The sequence below is a fragment of the Rutidosis leptorrhynchoides genome, chromosome 7 (assembly GCF_046630445.1).
Source record: "Rutidosis leptorrhynchoides isolate AG116_Rl617_1_P2 chromosome 7, CSIRO_AGI_Rlap_v1, whole genome shotgun sequence".
Classification (NCBI taxonomy): Eukaryota; Viridiplantae; Streptophyta; class Magnoliopsida; order Asterales; family Asteraceae; genus Rutidosis; species Rutidosis leptorrhynchoides.
Genome location: NC_092339.1, coordinates 119,218,238 through 119,241,408, shown reverse-complemented (window position 1 = coordinate 119,241,408; position 23,171 = coordinate 119,218,238). Strand labels below are relative to the sequence as shown.

Genomic DNA, 23,171 nt, shown 5'->3' with positions numbered 1-23,171 from the left:
AATGTTTTAGGTGTAAAACAGATAACTTTGTATTTTTAGCAGAACCAGAGTAGTCATATTTGGTCTAAAATATTTACGGGTAACTTCAAATTTGTTGTTACATTTTAGTAATTTTATAGTCACTATTGATCTATAAATGTTTACTAAATATTCTACTAAATTTAGATAAAAATAGTAATAGTAATAGTAACTAGAGTATTAGTAGTATTTAATAATTTGATAATATATTAATCATGGGCATTTCCCGTTATTATTATTGATTACTTTCTTCTCTTTTTTCTAAACCCCTAAAGAAAGGAGTTACAAGAGCTATCAACCCTTCAGATTTCAGGATTTATTTATCCACCCCGAAAGATCGAAAATAAAAAAGATAAGAAAAAAAAGACATTTCATTCACAACAACTGTTCGAATTTCCAAAAGTCATCATTCAAGAGCATTCTTGAGTACTGGTTGAAATCTGTTGCAACAGTAGTACTAGTATCGTTTTGAACGGAGATTTCCGTTTCATACTGATCATTTATCAGCATGTTTAAATTGCTAATAAACTCGTCGTCGTTTTCCCATAATCCTGCATCAAAGTTGTTGTAATTGGTAGAGTCAAAAGATGTAGAACACCAATCAATATTTGGCAAATGTTGATGTATTTCCTCATGTACGAAACTTTGGTTAGAAGTTGAAATATCATAATTTGAGGAGGTGGGAGATGACGAACATGAAGAAGATAAAGGGGGTAAAATGTAACTTTTAGTAGGAAGTAGAATCTCATGAGGTTCTATCAAAGGTACTTCATCAGTGCAAAAGTCTACCACTTGGTGTGCTTCTACAATTCTTTTACTATCTTCACCATCTTCTTGTTCATCTTTAGCTACTTCGGTAATTGTACTCGATTGGATTGAAATCGTCTCGTTAAATACTTCATTTATTTCGTTACTTTGACAATCCATTGGTTCGGAAATTGTGGTTTTTTCTGTGGCTGGAGGTGAAGCTTGATTTTCGATAGACGCAAGTGGTTTATGAGTTACTGGATCAATTCCCATTTTCTTAAGCTTTTTCTTGATGTGAGTGTTCCAGTGATTCTTGATTTCGTTATCAGTTCTTCCCGGAAGATGAGAAGCGATCTTTGACCATCTATATATCATACCAAAACACCAAATTATTATTTATTACTTTATTCTGAAACACAAATATAGTTATTCAAGTTCATTAATAGCATAAAAATGTTATACAAAGTTCATGTAAACGACCATAAATTGAGGATTTTTATTTATTGATCATTAATATATTCACTATCATTTTTAGTACATCCATGATAACTGTGTAATAACAGTTTATACGATACAACATATTAATACATAGATTATGTTGTATGTAGTAAAAATAGTGATGGATATATCGTCAACATTATTTATCCTTGTGTATTTAGTGCAATAAAGTTTCCATGTATTTCTATCGAAAGAATCTTTTAATCATGTGCTACTGGGCAACACACTACAGCCTTTTCTCTTAGTGTAAGAAAATAATAGTGGCCGTGGACCATAGACTCTGCACACATCAGAATTGGTCCAATCATGTTGCCCACAAAGGCACTTGAACTAAAATGAGAGTATATTATATTATTATTTATTAAAAGTTACTGTGAAAATATCATTAATTATACACGTTTATAAAAGTTTAATTGATTAGTACGTAGTAGTATAATAAAATGACCGGTTGAAACTTAGATACTGTTCGCTTATAATAAAAAAAATATGACACAATAAAAAATGAAAAGGATAATAATAAGAATAATTTTATACTTTGATTAAACAATTATTCAAAAAGAGTTTTACATTTTCATCTAAAAATGAAATTACACGACCCGGTCCTTAATATTCATTTATAGGTCTAGTTGAAAAATGATCCAAAAATGCATTGCAAACATCAATTCTTATGTATATATATATAATATGATATATTACTTATACATTAAAGCTAAAAGGTAATAGATAATTATATTTTATTATAAAATTATTATGTTCATGTGATATTGATAAGTAAACATTTCAAAACAACGTTCATTTGTATATACATGAATTGTCTGCCACTTCACAAATAGACAAGAAATTTCACCTGTTGCCAAGTTGAGCATGAAGATCGATCACCATCTTCTCTTCATTTTCAGATAACAATCCACGTTTTAAATCCGGTCGCAGATAGTTCGTCCATCTCAACCTACAACTCTTTCCGCACCTTAATAGCCCTGTAATTTGAAATTAATCAGATAACGGTCAGAAAAGAAAGAGCAATTATTTTTGGATGTCTTGACAAATGATGAAATTCGAACTCATCGCCTTCGAATTACTGATAAGGGGTCTAATAAGTTACGTAGATATGATTTAACATGCAATGAGATATATTTAAGTGTCACTAAAATTCGGTGTAAGAAAACGAAAATATATTTACTCTCTCCATCCAAAAAACCTCATCTGATAAATTTTGTTTACTTTAAGTGCATTTGATAAAAGTCGATTTTGCTTTTTTATTTTAAGGTAAATTCAACTCAATTTGTTTAAAAATAAATGAAGGTAAATTTGAAAGTCTGAATGATAGTTGATACTGTAGTTTTTTACAAATGGACAATTATTTTTGGATAAATATAAGTAGTAATGTAAATAGTTTTTTAGACAAGAGTAACGTGTTCAAATGACTACATGATATCATGCATTTTTGTCTATATTTTTGAATGAGCTGCAATATGATCACTTAAAAGCAGTGACACATAAAGGACATATTATCTCTTCTTCACGGACATTTTTGTAAATTTAGACACGCAACATGTCTAAATTCAATTCTAATTCCTTCGGAATCCTATTGAATTCTGTGAGCCAAACGGGCCTAAGAGTGTCTGATTCGCAAGATCTTTTTGACAGAATTTGAATTCAAAATATGCCGGAATTTCAAAGAACGTGAATTTCTGTAAGTGAACTATTTTTGAAGAAATTCAATTCAATTTTTAGTTTTGAACCGAACTTAAATTCAGTAATTGAGATTCCAATTCTGAATTTAATGAAACTCCGCAAATCGAAATGTACCTGCAAGCTTAGGAACAGCTCTCCAACAACATTGGCCATTGGTGAGGATGAAGTTGATAAGCTTGTTATCTTCATCAGCAGTCCATGGGCCTTGTTTTAAACCAACTTTATCACAACATGGTTTTCTTCCCATTTCGATCGGTATTATTAATTAATTATTACAGTAATATAGTGATCACTATGAGGTATTTAAACAGGTTGAATGAATTGAAGTAACGAAGACTGAAATATTCAAATGTGATATCTGGCTAGTTAGACTAGTAAAGGGTTCACAGGCGTTGGGTTATATATATAGTAGCAAAGTCGTCTAGCTAGTGCGCCTCTAGAAAACACGGTTTTACGTGATCTTGTTTTCAGAGTTTCATGATTTATTTATTAATTTATTATTATTATTATTATTATTATTATTATTATTATTATTATTATTATTATTATTATTATTATTATTATTATTATTATTATTATTATTATTATTATTATATTATATTATATTATATTATATTATATTATATTATATTATATTATATTATATTATATTATATTATATTATTACTATTACTATTACTATTACTATTACTATTACTATTACTATTACTACTATTATTATTATTATTATTATTATTATTATTATTATTATATTATATTATATTATATTATATTATATTATATTATATTATATTATATTATATTATATCATATTATTATTATTATTATTATTATTATTATTATTATTATTATTATTATTATTATTATTATTATTATTATTATTATTACTATTATTATTACTATTACTATTACTATTACTATTACTATTACTATTATTATTATTATTATTATTATTATTATTATTATTATTATTATTATTATATTATTATATTATTATTATATTATTATTATTATTATTATAATTATTAATTATTAGATAATAGTTATTAATTATTATTATTATTATTATTATTATTATTATTATTATTATGTCTAATTATTAATTATTATTATTAGTAATATTTCTAATTATGGTTTTTTTATTGTTAATGAATATTTCTATTAATTAATATTATTATTAATATTTCCAATTGTTAACTATTATAAATATTTTTATTATTGCTAGTAATTATTTAAAATAATTAATTAAGTCTATTAATATTTTTAATTAGTTATTATTATTATTATTAATAATTATTAATATTTCTATTTATTATTATTATTAATATTTCTAATTATTAATTATTATTATTTCTATTATTCACTATTATCATTATTATTAATTATTAATATAATTAATTAAGTAATTAAATTATTATTACTTTTTATTTTGATTTCATGACTTCTAAATTTTTTCCATAACGTGTCAAATTGACATGTAATGTTGGCTAAAGTGTACGTGTTATATTGGTGATGATGGTGGTCACTAAGGTTATCTAAAGTAGAGTCGACACTGTAGGTGGTAAACACTCATTTAATTTTAATGGTAAATTAAAGTATCTAAGTATCTATAATAGGAAAGTATATATGACAATCCGTTCTTTCTTCTTATTACTTTCTCCGTCCAATTATAATTTTCCACTTACTTTTTACACAAAATTTTAGAAAATTCCACTAACTTCATTATTTACCAGTCAGAAATCTTCTCTCTCAAGAATAACCTCTTCTTATTGTTTGAAATACAAAGTGAATACTTGAAATGAGACATCTTAAAATAAAAATGTGAATACTTGTGGTAGTACGGAAGGAGTACTATATTAGAACCCGAACAAGATGAAATTTGATATATATATATATATATATATATATATATATATATATATATATATATATATATATATATATATATATATATATATATATATATATATATATATATATATATATATATATCAATTGAAATTATTAGTAAGAATATATTAGAAGAATACTTCAATTGACATTATTTTACTACCAACATATTATCGTCAATGCAAATCAATATAAAGTAAGCATCACAAGAAAATTTATTAATAATCGTACTTTTCCTACTCATAATTTTAAAACAAGATGAGTGAAAGAGTTACCAAATAAAGTTAACATTATGTTGTGTGAAGTGGCTAGAGATCACCTTCGTGTTCGATCAAATCTTGTGTTACGTGGTATCGATATGCAGAATTCATCTTGCACTATTTGCAGTGTTGCAGTCGAATCTTCAAACCATCTAATTCTTTACCTGCGATTTGTGTAGACGAATAATCGGATCTTAGATCAAACGTATACATAATCTAGAGGCGTAAAACACTATACAAACCTTAATCGAATTTAATATCGAAAAATCAAACCTATAAGAAATTAGATCGACACCCAGAGTTGTTATTCGTTTTGAGTATGATTTAGAACGAAAACACAAAGAGTAAACGCGGCTAGGGTATGTATGGGGTGTGTAACATAACACTGAAACCCGTAAGCCATATTTATAGTATCTACAGTGACCCTCGATCGATGGTCGGAGACCATCGATTGACTGTCTCTCACCATCGAATTACTGTCTCTCACCATCAATCGATGGTTGCAGTTAAATATTAACGAAGTACGATTAACATCAAATATTCAATTTACGATTACATGAATGTTGAATGACTGAATTAACATTATCAAGTTATAGAACATGAGATCTACATTATGACCTAACAATTTTGCTCAGGAGATATGGCGGAAACTACAAATTTGGATTGATGTAGGCGTACCCAAGAGCTAATTGGATTTTTGATTTGATAATTGGGTTGGGCCCACAATTTCTAAAACTCGGATGTCGTCCATTGTGGTTGCTCACTTTTGAGTTACATGGTGTTATCGAAATTGTTAAAAGGAATAGTTAAGTTTAGCAATCTTAGCTTTCCAATGTCTTTTCTTTATTTAACTTGGTTTGTTTTGTGTAGGACTTGTGTTGATAACATTAAAGTTAGATGTTAAGGACTTCCAGTGTTATGTTGTTGTAATGATAAGGTCTAGAAGTGAAGTGTTGATTGTTGGAGGGATGCTAGATTATGACGGTTCAAAGTTAAAGGGCCAGAGGGAAACATCTTATTTTCTTAACTAGTTTTTTTTTATAAAAGGGAAGTGATTCTCACACACTACATTTTGGTCCATATACACCTAATTACCTAATCTACCCTTAATTATACTTATAATAATAATATAAGTTTAACTTTCTAGGGGCATAACTGTCAACTTATGAGACAAAAGTGTATAGGGATCAAAAAGTGGTGTGTGAGAATCATCTCCCTTTATGAAAAGAGATTTATTTTCTCCTTTCAGATACACACATAATTTCGATCTGATTACCCACATCTTGTGGTTGATATTTTTTGATTTATCATTCACTTCATTAGTGAAAGAATCAGATACTTTTGTCTAGATGTAAACTAAGTTTGTTGCCAGATTAATTAGTTTAAATATTTTGATCTTTGAAGTTTAATATAAAGTTTTGAGGTATTGTTTTAAGTTTGGTTGATTCGGTGACAGATTCATAATTTTCTACATGGTATCAGAGTTATAGGCTCTTTGATTTGGTGTGTTTTGCTCTCAATTTGTTCGTATCAGTTTGAAGAAAAAGTTAGGTTTATGAAGTTCTTCGAATCTGGCTTCTTTCTTGGTTGATTCTCTGTGTTCATTTGGGTTCGAAGACAGAATGTGGATCAATAGATTCTTCAATCTATTGATTGTTACTGAAAACCTTAATTTTTTGATAAGTTAGGGTTTGTGGCTCTTCTTGTGTTCTTTCTTCTTCCGCTGTGCAAATCAACCGAGTTTGAAGACTTTGGTTACTTCTTACCCTTCTTTTATCTATTATTTGTACTAACCCCGTGTTCTTGGTAGAAGAGACATTCATGTGCCCAAATATTGATCTCAGTTCCTTGAAACTGACGAACTCCTGATTAAGCACATTATATGTGTTAGGATCTATTTATTATATCTTTTATATCTTTGTTGTTTTCTGTTTTTAATATAAAATGAGTGGTGAGGGGTCAAAAACTGGTGACACTTCAATTAGTATATTGGATTTTGGAGATCCATTTTATCTTAATCCAAGTGACATAAGTAGTACTCCTCTGATTAATATCAAGTTGAATGGAACTGAAAATTATATGGTTTGGGCTTATGCTATGACTTTGGCTCTTGAAATTAAGAATAAAATGTTCTTTACTGATGAAACACTTGAAAAATCTAAAACGGATGAGGTTCTTAGTAAACAATGGGATAGATGCAATGCAGTGGTCTTATCTTGGATTTTCAATACTGTGGCTGAAGAATTCTATCTTGGTCAAATTATATCAAAAAAAGCACTAAAGTTTGAAAAGAATTAAAGGAAACCTATGATAAGGTGGATGCATATGTTGTGTTTAATATACATCACAAACTAAATTCTTTAACTCAAAGTGGTTTAACTGTTTTTGAATACTATCATAAACTAAACTCTTTATGGAGACAATATGATACAATGGTTAAACTCCCTAGGTGCAGTTGTAATGCATCAAAAGAAATTCAAGAACATCATCAACTTTTGAAATTAATGTATTTCCTCATGGGTTTGGATGAAGTTTATCAACCCATAAGGAGTCATACTTACCAGTGATCCACTACCTACTGTTAAAACTGCTTTTGCTATAATCTCAAAAGAAGAGTCACATAAGTTTTCATTCATCTCATCTGATCCTACTTCTAAAGGGCAAAATACTGCTTTCTTAACTAAAACTATGACTGGTGGTCGTCAAATGTCTAGTAATAGCACAAGGGTTAACAGACCACTTAATTCAAATTTAAAATGCTCAATATGTGGGAAACTTGGCCACACTGTTGATAGATGTTTTGAAGTTATTGGTTATGCTTCTAGCTAGAATAGAAGAGTAACTAATAATAATAAGCAATATAATGATAACTCTTCTTCTATTACTAATCCTTCCAATAAGTCTTTTTCTAGTAACAGTGCTACTTCTGAAGGAACCAGTACTTCAGCTTCTATGATCACTGAGGAACAAATGTCAAAACTCATATTTGTAATAAATAATTGCAACATGAATGATTTGAAGTCAAATATGGCAGGTATATCTTCTATGCATTTTAGTAATTTTTCATCTTGGATTGTAGATTCCGGTGCTAACCAACATCACATAAATCATGAAAAATCTTTAAAAAATATTGTTGATGTTTCTAATTTAAATTTAGGGGTTGATCATCCTAATGGTTCTAAGGCTAAAATTGATATAATATGAGATTATGTGCTAAGTCCTCATTTGACTTTGTTTGATGTCCTTGTTGTACCTGAATATCATGTTAACTTGATGTCTGTGTATAAAGTAGCAAGGGATAACAAAAAATTTGTTGGTTTTGATGATGAAAATTGTTATTTTCAGGACTTACCCCAAAAGGGAATAATGGGAAGGACTCTGGGATTAGTAGAGTGTAAGGTGGTTTATATGTTCTTGATAATCTGCATGATAATGGTAATGTTGTTAACTGTTCTGTGTCCAATGTTTGTTTAATAGTCTAAACATGCTTGACATAATAGGTTGGGGCATCATGCGGAGCCTTTAATGCAGGTTCTAAAGGAGAAACATGGTTTTGGTAACCAAAATGTCATGCCTTGTGATGTTTGTCACAAGGCAGAACAAACAAGAGATCCACTCCTATTAGTGATCGTAAAACCACTTCTGTCGGTGAATTAGTTCACTTAGATTTATGGGGTCCCTTTAAGGTTTCTAGTAAAGAAGAATACATATTCTTTTTTAACCATTGTGGATGACTATTATATAGCTGTGTGGGTCTACTTATTGAAACAAAACCAATTCAACAAATGTTAAAATTTTCAGAAGTGACAATGGAACAAAGTTTCTTAATAAGTCATTAAGTGATTTTTTTAAAAAAAAGGTATTTTACATTAAACATCTTGTGCTTATACACCCCAACAAAATGGGGTGGTTGAGAGAAAACATAGGCACCTCCTTAATATGGCTATAACTCTTTTGTTTTAAGGGGGAGTATCTTTGTATATGTGGAATGAATGCATATTAATTCCTATTTACCTAATTAATAGGACGCCTTCTTCTATGTTACTTGGAAAATCTTCATATGAGGTTGTTGATGTGTTAAAAGTGTGTGCAGTAGTGCTTAATGTTTTATTTCAACTTTCAAATTTATAAAACCTTTATTTTACTTTTAACACCCTAACGAGCAACAAGACCCGATCAGATGTAGTATTTTAGGTTATCATCCCAAGAGAGCGTGGATGCATTTTAAGTTGTTTTATTAGATAGCTTAGTTCTTATTAAAGAACTTAAAGATATATTTTTATGTCTTTTTATAGGATAGATTCTTATCTCTTAGGAAAGAGATGATATAGAGTAAACAAAATAATGAAATATTAAAGCAAGGAATTGAAGATTAAAAAAAAACAATTATGAATAAAAGTAATTACATGAACGACTAACTCATACGGGAATCATATTAGGCAAGTTTCATAACTTATGCTAACACAAATCAAGATAACAACCATAGAGCAATCATTATCCCTAAACAGGCTAAGAAAAGTGTTGCATATTATTTAATAAGTAGGACCTAAAGCATATGCTAGATATGTGATGTGCATAACTAACATCTCAATTCTTCATGTTCAATTCAATTACATGATACATATTAACCTTATGATGCGGATCAACATGCAAATAGACTAACAAATTATATAAGTTATTAAACATCAAGTAGATCAACTCAAGTTACTAGCTGAAAGTCAATTGCTACTAAGTTTTCATGCAATCATTAATTAAACATAATCAAACAAAGGATCATCGATTAAGCCTAACAATATTAAACTTTATTATATAAGCGTAACTCATATTCAACAGATTTATCACTAATTATGCTTTTTAACCAAGTTGCATGCAATTCAATTTAACCAGTTTGATGGACTAGATCTAAACAAGTAGCATGAATGAAATAATAGATCATCGAATTAAGTATTAATCAACCCTAAAATCATGTTATCTAATCATTAAGCATGGAAAACAAGCATATTTAAACATAACAGATTCAAAACAGTTCAAACATCATTACAGAAACTCTACCACACAGATCTGGAAAAGAACCAGAAACTGTACAGATTAAGCACGAAGCCGGCGTCTTTGTCTCATTAAAGCTGGTGGCTTTAATTGAGGAAGCTGACGGCTTCATCTAATTCCCAGACAAAATTTAGTTTTCGTTCACGTAACCACTATGAACGTTTAGTTCATAATGGAAGACGAACAGAAACAGAAAAAGTAAATAAAACAGAATAAACGATAATATAAAGATAGATTCATACCTCAAAATGGTAGAAGAAAAGAAACTTGAATTAATAACTTGATATTCTTGATTACACTTGAAAATAAATCCTAATCTAAGGGTTTCGTGATTTTAAGAAAACCCTAAAAGAAAAACGTAATTGTGTGTTGAAACTGATACAGAAGGCCTCTATTTATAGTTTTTCAAGTTCGGTGGCCAAGCCGGCGGCTTCAATGGGAAGTCGGCGGCTTCACATGGCGGTGACCTCTTTTGCAAGTTTAACGTGATCCGCAAGCAAATAAATGCGTAAGCGTCCTAAGTCAAGCCGGCGGCTTCAGTGGGAGGCCGGCGGCTTCAGTGGGAGGCCGGTGGCTTCAAAGATCTGGAAATCTTTTTTATTTCGTTTCCATTTTTAGCTTGAACTTGGTCGGCAAGTAGATAAAACCGTGTAATTTAGGCTGGCGGCTTAAGTGTGAAGCCGGTGGCTTTGACTGTATTTTGCGTGGTCGCCAAGTTCATCAAATTCTGTGATCAAATCTGGAACATTCTGAAATAGTCTATCCAAGCCGGCGGCTTTAGTAGCCAGGACGGCGGCTTCATGCCCTTTTCTGCAAATTTCCTTGTTTTTGATTCTGTTTGATACATAACTTCAATAAAATCATTAGAATTATGTAACACCCCGTTTTTCGTAGCACGAATGTTCTGAGAGGTGTTTAAACGATGAGGTATATTATTTTATTAATAATATAATGTTTGAGGTGTCGGGTATTGGAAACGTAGAGAATGGAGCGTGTAAAGAGAGGTTATGAGCACTTTCACTAATTTGGTCATAACTTTCTCATACGAACTCGGATTGAGGCGAATAAAAAGCCCATATGACCGTAATTTGATCCCGGACGTTTTTAATTTCTCGTGTTGAGCTGAAAGGCTCTAAGAGCGCCGCTCTTAGTCTAAGAGCGCCGCTTTTGGTCCTGATTGGGTGTTGTTTGTAATTTTGAAGAGTTAAATGAAGGGCATTTTGGTCTTTTCACTTGGGGTCGGTTTTGAGCCACTAAAACTGATTCATTGATCACTCTTATCCTCATTTCACCCACACAACCATTCTTTTAAAACCCTAGTGAGAGAAACCCATTTTTAGTGAGAGATAGCTTGATTTGGAGAAGAAGGAGTTGGATTATCACCAAAGTCAAAGTGTTAAATTTGTTCATCTCATTCACGGCTACGTTGTGGTAGTGTTGGTAAGTTCTAATTCCGAATTTCATTATTTGGAGTTGAGATTCAAAGTTAGGGTTTGAACTTGATTTGTTGAGAAACCCATTTAAACTCATGAAGTGAGTTTATTGATGCTAGTAATCGGGTTTTATATTGTTGTTGGTGGATTTTAGGTTGGTTGATGTTTTGGCCATGCTTAAGACTTGCAATTTGGGTTTAATCACCCGGTATAGTGATTATGGAAGTATTGAAACCCATTTGGGTGTATTTGGTTGACTAATTTTGAAATGGGTCAAAATTAGGGTTTATGTGTCAAATTGGGTAAGATAAGTGTTTAACACTTATGATTTGGTTTAATTGGTGTATTAGGACCATTTTCACTTGTGTTAGTGATTATTGGTTAGTTTGGGCACGGTTTGTGCTTGGAAGTACAATTGGGTCGGAATTGCACCAAGTGTCAATTTGAGTTGGTTTGTAATCCACCCTAATTGTGTTATTTGTTATGTGATATGGAATAGGTACTTTCCATTGACGTGTTGCGGATTATTCGGTTGCATTCATCAAGGTGATAAGGTGAGTGTAAATATATATTATATGCGTATGTATGCATAGGATGGGTGCGGGTGGGTAGAGTGATCCTTGGGCGTTCGGGTTCACTTTACAGCTGTGTGAGATGATGGACTCTATGAGTTTTAGGTCCACGTGGAACGTTTGTGCGTTTTGGGTTACTGAAATGTCCCGTTCTTATTGATTAAAAACGTTCCATATTAATTGATTTCGTTGCGAGGTTTTGACCTCTATATGAGACGTTTTTCAAAGACTGCATTCATTTTTAAACAAACCATAACCTTTATTTCATCAATAAAGGTTTAAAAAGCTTTACATAGATTATCAAATAATGATAATCTAAAATATCCTGTTTACACACGACCATTACATAATGGTTTACAATACAAATATGTTACAACAAAATAAGTTTCTTGAATGCAGTTTTTACACAATATCATACAAGCATGAACTCCAAATCTTGTCCTTATTTAAGTATGCGACAGCGGAAGCTCTTAATAATCACCTGAGAATAAACATGCTTAAAACGTCAACAAAAATGTTGGTGAGTTATAGGTTTAACCTATATATATCAAATCGTAACAATAGACCACAAGATTTCATATTTCAATACACATCCCATACATAGAGATAAAAATCATTCATATGGTGAACACCTGGTAACCGACATTAACAAGATGCATATATATAAGAATATCCCCATCATTCCGGGACACCCTTCGGATATGATATAAATTTCGAAGTACTAAAGCATCCGGTACATTGGATGGGGTTTGTTAGGCCCAATAGATCTATCTTTAGGATTCGCGTCAATTAGGGTGTCTGTTCCCTAATTCTTAGATTACCAGACTTAATAAAAAGGGGCATATTCGATTTCGATAATTCAACCATAGAATGTAGTTTCACGTACTTGTGTCTATTTTGTAAATCATTTATAAAACCTGCATGTATTCTCATCCCAAAAATATTAGATTTTAAAAGTGGGACTATAACTCACTTTCACAGATTTTTACTTCGTCGGGAAGTAAGACTTGGCCACTGGTTGATTCACGAACCTATAACAATATATACATATATATCAAAGTATGTTCAAAATATATTTACAACACTTTTAATATATTTTGATGTTTTAAGTTTATTAAGTCAGCTGTCCTCGTTAGTAACCTACAACTAGTTGTCCACAGTTAGATGTACAGAAATAAATCGATAAATATTATCTTGAATCAATCCACGACCCAGTGTATACGTATCTCAGTATTGATCACAACTCAAACTATATATATTTTGGAATCAACCTAAACCCTGTATAGCTAACTCCAACATTCACATATAGAGTGTCTATGGTTGTTCCGAAATATATATAGATGTGTCGACATGATAGGTCGAAACATTGTATACGTGTCTATGGTATCTCAAGATTACATAATATACAATACAAGTTGATTAAGTTATGGTTGGAATAGGTTTGTTACCAATTTTCACGTAGCTAAAATGAGAAAAATTATCCAATCTTGTTTTACCCATAACTTCTTCATTTTAAATCCGTTTTGAGTGAATCAAATTGCTATGGTTTCATATTGAACTCTATTTTATGAATCTAAACAGAAAAAGTATAGATTTATAGTCGGAAAAATAAGTTACAAGTCGTTTTTGTAAAGGTAGTCATTTCAGTCGAAAGAACGACGTCTAGATGACCATTTTAGAAAACATACTTCCACTTTGAGTTTAACCATAATTTTTGGATATAGTTTCATGTTCATAATAAAAATAATTTTCTCAGAATAACAACTTTTAAATCAAAGTTTATCATAGTTTTTAATTAACTAACCCAAAACAGCCCGCGGTGTTACTACGACGGCGTAAATCCGGTTTTACGGTGTTTTTCGTGTTTCCAGGTTTTAAATCATTAAGTTAGTATATCATATAGATATAGAACATGTGTTTAGTTGATTTTAAAAGTCAAGTTAGAAGGATTAACTTTTGTTTGCGAACAAGTTTAGAATTAACTAAACTATGTTCTAGTGATTACAAGTTTAAACCTTCGAATAAGATAGATTTATATGTATGAATCGAATGATGTTATGATCATCATTACTACCTTAAGTTCCTTGGATAAACCTATTGGAAAAGAGAAAAATGGATTTAGCTTCAATGGATCCTTGGATGGCTCGAAGTTCTTGAAGCAGAATCATGACACGAAAACAAGTTCAAGTAAGATCATCACTTGAAATAAGATTGTTATAGTTATAGAAATTGAACCAAAGTTTGAATATGATTATTACCTTGTATTAGAATGATAACCTACTGTAAGAAACAAAGATTTCTTGAGGTTGGATGATCACCTTACAAGATTGGAAGTGAGCTAGCAAACTTGAAAGTATTCTTGATTTTATGTAACTAGAACTTGTAGAATTTATGAAGAACACTTAGAACTTGAAGATAGAACTTGAGAGAGATCAATTAGATGAAGAAAATTGAAGAATGAAAGTGTTTGTAGGTGTTTTTGGTCGTTGGTGTATGGATTAGATATAAAGGATATGTAATTTTGTTTTCATGTAAATAAGTCATGAATGATTACTCATATTTTTGTAATTTTATGAGATATTTCATGCTAGTTGCCAAATGATGGTTCCCACATGTGTTAGGTGACTCACATGGGCTGCTAATAGCTGATCATTGGAGTGTATATACCAATAGTACATACATCTAAAAGCTGTGTATTGTACGAGTACGAATACGGGCGCATACGAGTAGAATTGTTGATGAAACTGAACGAGGATGTAATTGTAAGCATTTTTGTTAAGTAGAAGTATTTTGATAAGTGTCTTGAAGTCTTTCAAAAGTGTATGAATACATATTAAAACACTACATGTATATACATTTTAACTGAGTCGTTAAGTCATCGTTAGTCGTTACATGTAAATGTTGTTTTGAAACCTTTAGGTTAACGATCTTGTTAAATGTTGTTAACTCAATGTTTATAATATCAAAAGAGATTTTAAATTATTATATTATCATGATATTATGATGTACGAATATCTCTTAATATGATATATATACATTAAATGTCGTTACAACGATAATCGTTACATATATGTCTCGTTTCAAAATCATTAAGTTAGTAGTCTTGTTTTTACATATGTAGTTCATTGTTAATATACTTAATGATATGTTTACTTATCATAATATCATGTTAACTATATATATAACCATATATATGTCATCATATAGTTTTTACAAGTTTTAACGTTCGTGAATCACCGGTCAACTTGGGTGGTCAATTGTCTATATGAAACATATTTCAATTAATCAAGTCTTAACAAGTTTGATTGCTTAACATGTTGGAAACATTTAATCATGTAAATATTAATCTCAATTAATATATATATACATGGAAAAGTTCGGGTCACTACAGTACCTACCCGTTAAATAAATTTCGTCCCGAGATTTTAAGCTGTTGAAGGTGTTGACGAATCTTCTGGAAATAGATGCGGGTATTTCTTCTTCATCTGATCTTCACGCTCCCAGGTGAACTCGGGTCCTCTACGAGCATTCCATCGAACCTTAACAATTGGTATCTTGTTTTGCTTAAGTCTTTTAACCTCACGATCCATTATTTCGACGGGTTCTTCGATGAATTGAAGTTTTTCGTTGATTTGGATTTCATCTAACGGAATAGTGAGATCTTCTTTAGCAAAACATTTCTTCAAATTCGAGACGTGGAAAGTGTTATGTACAGTCGCGAGTTGTTGAGGTAATTCAAGTCGGTAAGCTACTGGTCCGACACGATCAATAATCTTGAATGGTCCAATATACCTTGGATTTAATTTCCCTCGTTTACCAAATCGAACAACGCCTTTCCAAGGTGTAACTTTAAGCATGACCATCTCTCCAATTTCAAATTCTATATCTTTTCTTTTAATGTCAGCGTAGCTCTTTTGTCGACTTTGGGCGGTTTTCAACCGTTGTTGAATTTGGATGATCTTCTCGGTAGTTTCTTGTATAATCTCCGGACCCGTAATCTGTCTATCCCCCACTTCACTCCAACAAATCGGAGACCTGCACTTTCTACCATAAAGTGCTTCAAACGGCGCCATCTCAATGCTTGAATGGTAGCTGTTGTTGTAGGAAAATTCTGCTAACGGTAGATGTCGATCCCAACTGTTTCCGAAATCAATAACACATGCTCGTAGCATGTCTTCAAGCGTTTGTATCGTCCTTTCGCTCTGCCCATCAGTTTGTGGATGATAGGTAGTACTCATGTCTAGACGAGTTCCTAATGCTTGCTGTAATGTCTGCCAGAATCTTGAAATAAATCTGCCATCCCTATCAGAGATAATAGAGATTGGTATTCCATGTCTGGAGACGACTTCCTTCAAATACAGTCGTGCTAACTTCTCCATCTTGTCATCTTCTCTTATTGGCAGGAAGTGTGCTGATTTGGTGAGACGATCAACTATTACCCAAATAGTATCAAAACCACTTGCAGTCCTTGGCAATTTAGTGATGAAATCCATGGTAATATTTTCCCATTTCCATTCCGGGATTTGGGGTTGTTGAAGTAGACCTGATGGTTTCTGATGCTCAGCTTTGACCTTAGAACACGTCAAACATTCTCCTACGTATTTAGCAACATCGGCTTTCATACCCGGCCAACAAAAATGTTTCTTGAGATCCTTGTACATCTTCCCCGTTCCAGGATGTATTGAGTATCTGGTTTTATGAGCTTCTCTAAGTACCATTTCTCTCATATCTCCAAATTTTGGTACCCAAATCCTTTCAGCCCTATACCGGGTTCCGTCTTCCCGAATATTAAGATGTTTCTCCGATCATTTGGGTATTTCATCCTTTAAATTTCCCTCTTTTAAAACTCCTTGTTGCGCCTCCTTTATTTGAGTAGTAAGGTTATTATGAATCATTATATTCATAGATTTTACTCGAATGGGTTCTCTGTCCTTCCTGCTCAAGGCATCGGCTACCACATTTGCCTTCCCCGGGTGGTAACGAATCTCAAAGTCGTAATCATTCAATAATTCAATCCACCTACACTGCCTCATATTCAGTTGTTTCTGATTAAATATGTGTTGAAGACTTTTGTGGTCGGTATATATAATACTTTTGACCCCATATAAGTAGTGCCTCCAAGTCTTTAATGCAAAAACAACCGCGCCTAATTCCAAATCATGCGTCGTATAATTTTGTTCGTGAATCTTCAATTGTCTAGACGCATAAGCAATCACCTTCGTTCGTTGCATTAATACACAACCGAGACCTTGCTTTGATGCGTCACAATAAATCACAAAATCATCATTCCCTTCAGGCAATGACAATATAGGTGCCGTAGTTAGCTTTTTCTTCAATAACTGAAACGCTTTCTCTTGTTCATCCTTCCATTCAAATTTCTTCCCTTTATGCGTTAATGCAGTCAAGGGTTTTGCTATTCTGGAAAAGTCTTGGATGAACCTTCTGTAGTAACCAGCTAGTCCTAAAAATTGGCGTATGTGTTTCGGAGTTTTCGGGGTTTCCCACTTTTCAACAGTTTCTATCTTTGCCGGATCCACCTTAATACCTTCTTTGTTCACTATGTGATCGAGGAATTGAACTTCTTCCAACCAAAATGCACACTTTGAAAACTTAGCGTACAATTCTTCCTTCCTCAATACTTCTAACACCTTTCTCAAATGTTCACCGTGCTCTTGGTCATTCTTTGAGTAAATAAGTATGTCATCAATGAAAACAATGACAAACTTGTCAAGGTATGGTCCACACACTCGGTTCATAAGGTCCATGAACACAGCTGGTGCATTAGTTAAACCAAACGGCATGACCATAAACTCGTAATGACCGTAACGTGTTCTGAAAGCAGTCTTTGGAATATCATCTTCTTTCACCCGCATTTGATGATACCCGGAACGTAAGTCAATCTTTGAATAAACAGACGAGCCTTGTAGTTGATCAAATAAGTCATCGATTCTCGGTAGTGGGTAGCGGTTCTTGATGGTAAGTTTGTTCAACTCTCGGTAGTCGATACACAACCTGAATGTACCATCTTTCTTCTTGACAAACAAAACAGGAGCTCCCCACGGTGATGTGCTTGGTCGAATGAAACCACGCTCTAAAAGTTCTTGTAATTGGCTTTGCAGTTCTTTCATCTCGCTGGGTGCGAGTCTGTAAGGAGCACGAGCTATTGGTGCAGCTCCTGGTACAAGATCTATTTGAAATTCAACGGATCGATGTGGGGGTAATCCCGGTAATTCTTTCGGAAATACATCGGGAAATTCTTTTGCAATGGGAACATCATTGATGCTCTTTTCTTCAGTTTGTACTTTCTCGACGTGTGCTAGAACAGCATAGCAACCTTTTCTTATTAGTTTTTGTGCCTTCAAGTTACTAATAATATGTAGCTTCGTGTTGCCCTTTTCTCCGTACACCATTAAGGGTTTTCCTTTTTCTCGTATAATGCGAATTGCATTTTTGTAACAAACGATCTCTGCTTTCACTTCTTTCAACCAGTCCATACCGATTATCACATCAAAACTCCCTAACTCTACTGGTATCAAATCAATCTTAAATGTTTCGCTAACCAGTTTAATTTCTCGATTCCGACATATATTATCTGCTGAAATTAATTTACCATTTGCTAATTCGAGTAAAAATTTACTATCCAAAGGCTTCAATGGACAACTTAATTTAGCACAAAAATCTCTACTCATATAGCTTCTATCCGCACCCGAATCAAATAAAACGTAAGCAGATTTATTGTCAATAAGAAACGTACCCGTAACAAGCTTCGGGTCTTCCTGTGCCTCTGCCGCATTAATATTGAAAACTCTTCCGCGGCCTTGTCCATTCGTGTTCTCCTGGTTCGGGCAATTTCTAATAATGTGGCCCGGTTTTCCACATTTATAACAAACTTCATTGGCATAGCTTGCTCCGACACTACTTGCTCCGCCATTACTCGTTCCGACACCATTTGTTCCTTTCGTTCTATTAACCCCTGGTCCGTAGACCTCACACTTCGCCGCGCTATGACCATTTCTTTTACACTTGTTGCAAAATTTGGTGCAGAACCCCGAGTGATACTTTTCACACCTTTGGCATAGCTGCTTCTGATTGTTGTTGTTGTTGCGGTTATTATTGTTGTTAGGATGATTGTTGTAGTTGCTGTTGTTGTTGTTGTTGTTGTTGTTGTTGTTGGGCCGTTTGTTGTAGTTGCGATTGATGTTGCGATTGTTGGGATAATTGTTTTGATTATTGTTGTAATTGCTGTTGTTGTTGTATTGGTGATTCTTATCACCATTTTCCTCCCACTTTCTTTTGACTTGCTTCACATTGGCCTCTTCAGCAGTCTGTTCTTTAATTCTTTCTTCAATCTGGTTCACTAGTTTGTGAGCCATTCTACATGCCTGTTGTATGGAGGTGGGCTCGTTTAAATTTTTATCTTCTTGGATTCTTTCCGGTAATCCTTTCACGAACGCGTCGATCTTCTCTTCCTCATCTTCGAATGCTCCCGGACACAATAGGCACAATTCTGTGAATTGTCTTTCGTACGTGGTAATATCAAATCCTTGGGTTCGTAACCCTCTAAGTTCTGTCTTGAGCTTATTGACCTCGGTTCTGGGACGGTACTTCTCGTTCATCAAGTGCTTGAATGCTGACCACGGTAGTGCGTACGCATCGTCTTGTCCCACTTGCTCTAGATAGGTATTCCACCATGTTAACGCAGAACCTGTGAAGGTATGCGTAGCGTACTTCACTTTGTCCTCTTCAGTACACTTACTTATGGCAAACACCGATTCGACCTTCTCGGTCCACCGTTTCAATCCGATCGGTCCTTCGGTTCCATCAAATTCCAAAGGTTTGCAGGCAGTGAATTCTTTGTAGGTGCATCCTACACGATTTCCTGTACTGCCAGATCCAAGGTTATTGTTGGTATGTAGCGCAGCCTGTACTGCGGCTATGTTTGAAGCTAGAAAAGTACAGAATTCCTCTTCATTCATATTCATGGTGTGTCGAGTAGTCGGTGCCATTTCCTTCAAAATAGTCAAATGGAACAAGTTAATCATACAGAATATTAAGAGTAGTTAATAGTATTTCGTAGCATAATATGAACTCATTTATAAAAGCTTTTTCTTCATATTAGCGTTTTATAAGTTTAAATTCGGGTAGTACCTACCCGTTAAGTTCATACTTAGTAGCTAATATACAATTCAACTACTACAATTCTATATGAAAAACTGATTGTAATAATATTCCGCGTTTAAACTTTTATACAATATTTTACAAACTTACAATACCGCTTATTTTACATAAAGCATGAAATATAGCACACAATAACTTTGATACAAGATAGTTGTGAAGATAATTCTAGCTAGTACACAAGTCGTTCAGCAAAGGCAATAAAGACACGTAATTCATACGTCCAGAAACAAGTCATGCATTCTGGTTTTACTAGGACTACTTCCCATCCTTGGTCTTGTGGAACATAACCGTTATGGCCATTGATAAGACAGCGTGTTGTAACGTCATCAAAGGGACGAGGGTTACGTAATGACCAACAGTCTCGTAATAACCTAAAAACCTCATTTCTTACCCCAATTACCGACTCCGTCACTTGTGGGAACGTTTTGTTTAATAGTTGTAGCCCGATGTTCTTGTTCTCACTTTGGTGAGAAGCGAACATTACTAACCCGTAAGCATAACATGCTTCTTTATGTTGTATGTTAGCCGCTTTTTCTAAATCACGAAGTCCTATATTCGGATATACTGAGTCAAAATAATTTCTTAACCCGTTGCGTAAAATAGCATTTGGGTTCCCCGCAATATATGCGTCAAAGTAAACACATCGTAACTTATGGATTTCCCAATGTGATATTCCCCATCTTCCGAACGAAAGCCTTTTATAAACCAAGGCATTCTTGGAACGTTCTTCGAATGTCTTACAAACTGATCTCGCCTTAAATAGTTGTGCCGAGGAATTCTGACCGACTCTAGACAAGATTTCATCAATCATGTCTCCGGGTAGGTCTCTTAAAATATTGGGTTGTCTATCCATTTTGTGTTTTTATACTGTAAAATAGACAAGAGTTAGATTCATAAAAAAAATACTTATTAATACAAGCAATTTTTACATACATCATAAAGCATAATCACACTATATTACATATATTACACCACACGAATATAACTATCTTATTCCGACTCGCTCGTTTCTTCTTGTTCGGTTTTGGTTCGTTTTGCCAAGTTTCTAGGGATATATGATGTTCCCCTAATACGAGCCGTCGTTATCCACATTGGTTTAGAAAAACCTGGTGGTTTAGAGGTTCCCGGGTCATTGTTACAACTTAAGGACTTTGGGGGTTGACGATACATATAAAGTTCATCGGGGTTGGAATTAGATTTCTCTATTTTTATGCCCTTTCCCTTATTATTTTCTTTTGCCTTTTTAAATTCAGTTGGGGTAATTTCTATAACATCATCGGAATTCTCGTCGGAATCCGATTCATCGGAGAATTGGTAATCCTCCCAATATTTTGCTTCCTTGGCGGAAACACCATTGACCATAATTAACCTTGGTCGGTTGGTTGAGGATTCTCATTTACTTAACCGTTTTATTATTTCCCCCACCGGTTCTATTTCTTCATCTGGTTCCGATTCTTCTTCCGGTTCCGACTCTTCTTCCGGTTCCGACTCTTCTTCCGGTTCCTCTTCGGGAACTTGTGAATCAGTCCACGAATCATTCCAATTTACATTTGACTCTTCATTATTATTAGGTGAGTCAATGGGACTTATTCTAGAGGTAGACATCTATCACATAATATCAAACGCGTTAAGAGATTAATATATCACATAATATTCACATGTTAAAAATATATAGTTTCCAACAAAATTTGTTAAGCAATCATTTTTCAAGTAAACACGGTCGAAGTCCAGACTCACTAATGCATCCTAACAAACTCGATAAGACACACTAATGCAAAATTCTGGTTCTCTAAGACCAACGCTCGGATACCAACTGAAATGTCCCGTTCTTATTGATTAAAAACGTTCCATATTAATTGATTTCGTTGCGAGGTTTTGACCTCTATATGAGACGTTTTTCAAAGACTGCATTCATTTTTAAACAAACCATAACCTTTATTTCATCAATAAAGGTTTAAAAAGCTTTACATAGATTATCAAATAATGATAATCTAAAATATCCTGTTTACACACGACCATTACATAATGGTTTACAATACAAATATGTTACAACAAAATAAGTTTCTTGAATGCAGTTTTTACACAATATCATACAAGCATGAACTCCAAATCTTGTCCTTATTTAAGTATGCGACAGCGGAAGCTCTTAATAATCACCTGAGAATAAACATGCTTAAAACGTCAACAAAAATGTTGGTGAGTTATAGGTTTAACCTATATATATCAAATCGTAACAATAGACCACAAGATTTCATATATCAATACACATCCCATACATAGAGATAAAAATCATTCATATGGTGAACACCTGGTAACCGACATTAACAAGATGCATATATATAAGAATATCCCCATCATTCCGGGACACCCTTCGGATATGATATAAATTTCGAAGTACTAAAGCATCCGGTACTTTGGATGGGGTTTGTTAGGCCCAATAGATCTATCTTTAGGATTCGCGTCAATTAGGGTGTCTGTTCCCTAATTCTTAGATTACCAGACTTAATAAAGAGGGGCATATTCGATTTCGATAATTCAACCATAGAATGTAGTTTCACGTACTTGTGTCTATTTTGTAAATCATTTATAAAACCTGCATGTATTCTCATCCCAAAAATATTAGATTTTAAAAGTGGGACTATAACTCACTTTCACAGATTTTTACTTCGTCGGGAAGTAAGACTTGGCCACTGGTTGATTCACGAACCTATAACAATATATACATATATATCAAAGTATGTTCAAAATATATTTACAACACTTTTAATATATTTTGATGTTTTAAGTTTATTAAGTCAGCTGTCCTCGTTAGTAACCTACAACTAGTTGTCCAC

The 23,171-nt window shown here is 33.0% G+C and overlaps 1 protein-coding gene across 1 annotated transcript; it reads right to left on the bottom strand.

Moving 5' to 3' along the window:
- Positions 1–249: 249 nt before the first annotated feature.
- Positions 250–3,314, bottom strand: LOC139857557 (uncharacterized). The gene is made up of 3 exons (XM_071846372.1): positions 3,073–3,314; positions 2,111–2,240; positions 250–1,129 (listed from the first exon to the last, which is right to left on the bottom strand). The coding sequence occupies exons 1-3, from the start codon at positions 3,203–3,205 to the stop codon at positions 394–396; spliced, it is 999 nt and encodes a 332-aa protein (XP_071702473.1). The 5' UTR covers positions 3,206–3,314; the 3' UTR covers positions 250–393.
- Positions 3,315–23,171: the final 19,857 nt, after the last annotated feature.

Bases quoted from the DNA above. Each gene is read 5' to 3' on its own strand.
- LOC139857557 (XM_071846372.1), bottom strand. From the start codon at position 3,205: ATGGGAAGAAAACCATGTTGTGATAAAGTTGGTTTAAAACAAGGCCCA. The intron at 2,241-3,072 runs GTACATTTCGAT...TTCAAATTACAG, and splicing joins AGCTGTTCCTAAGCTTGCAG to GGCTATTAAGGTGCGGAAAG. The intron at 1,130-2,110 runs GTGAAATTTCTT...TATGATATATAG, and splicing joins CATGCTCAACTTGGCAACAG to ATGGTCAAAGATCGCTTCTC.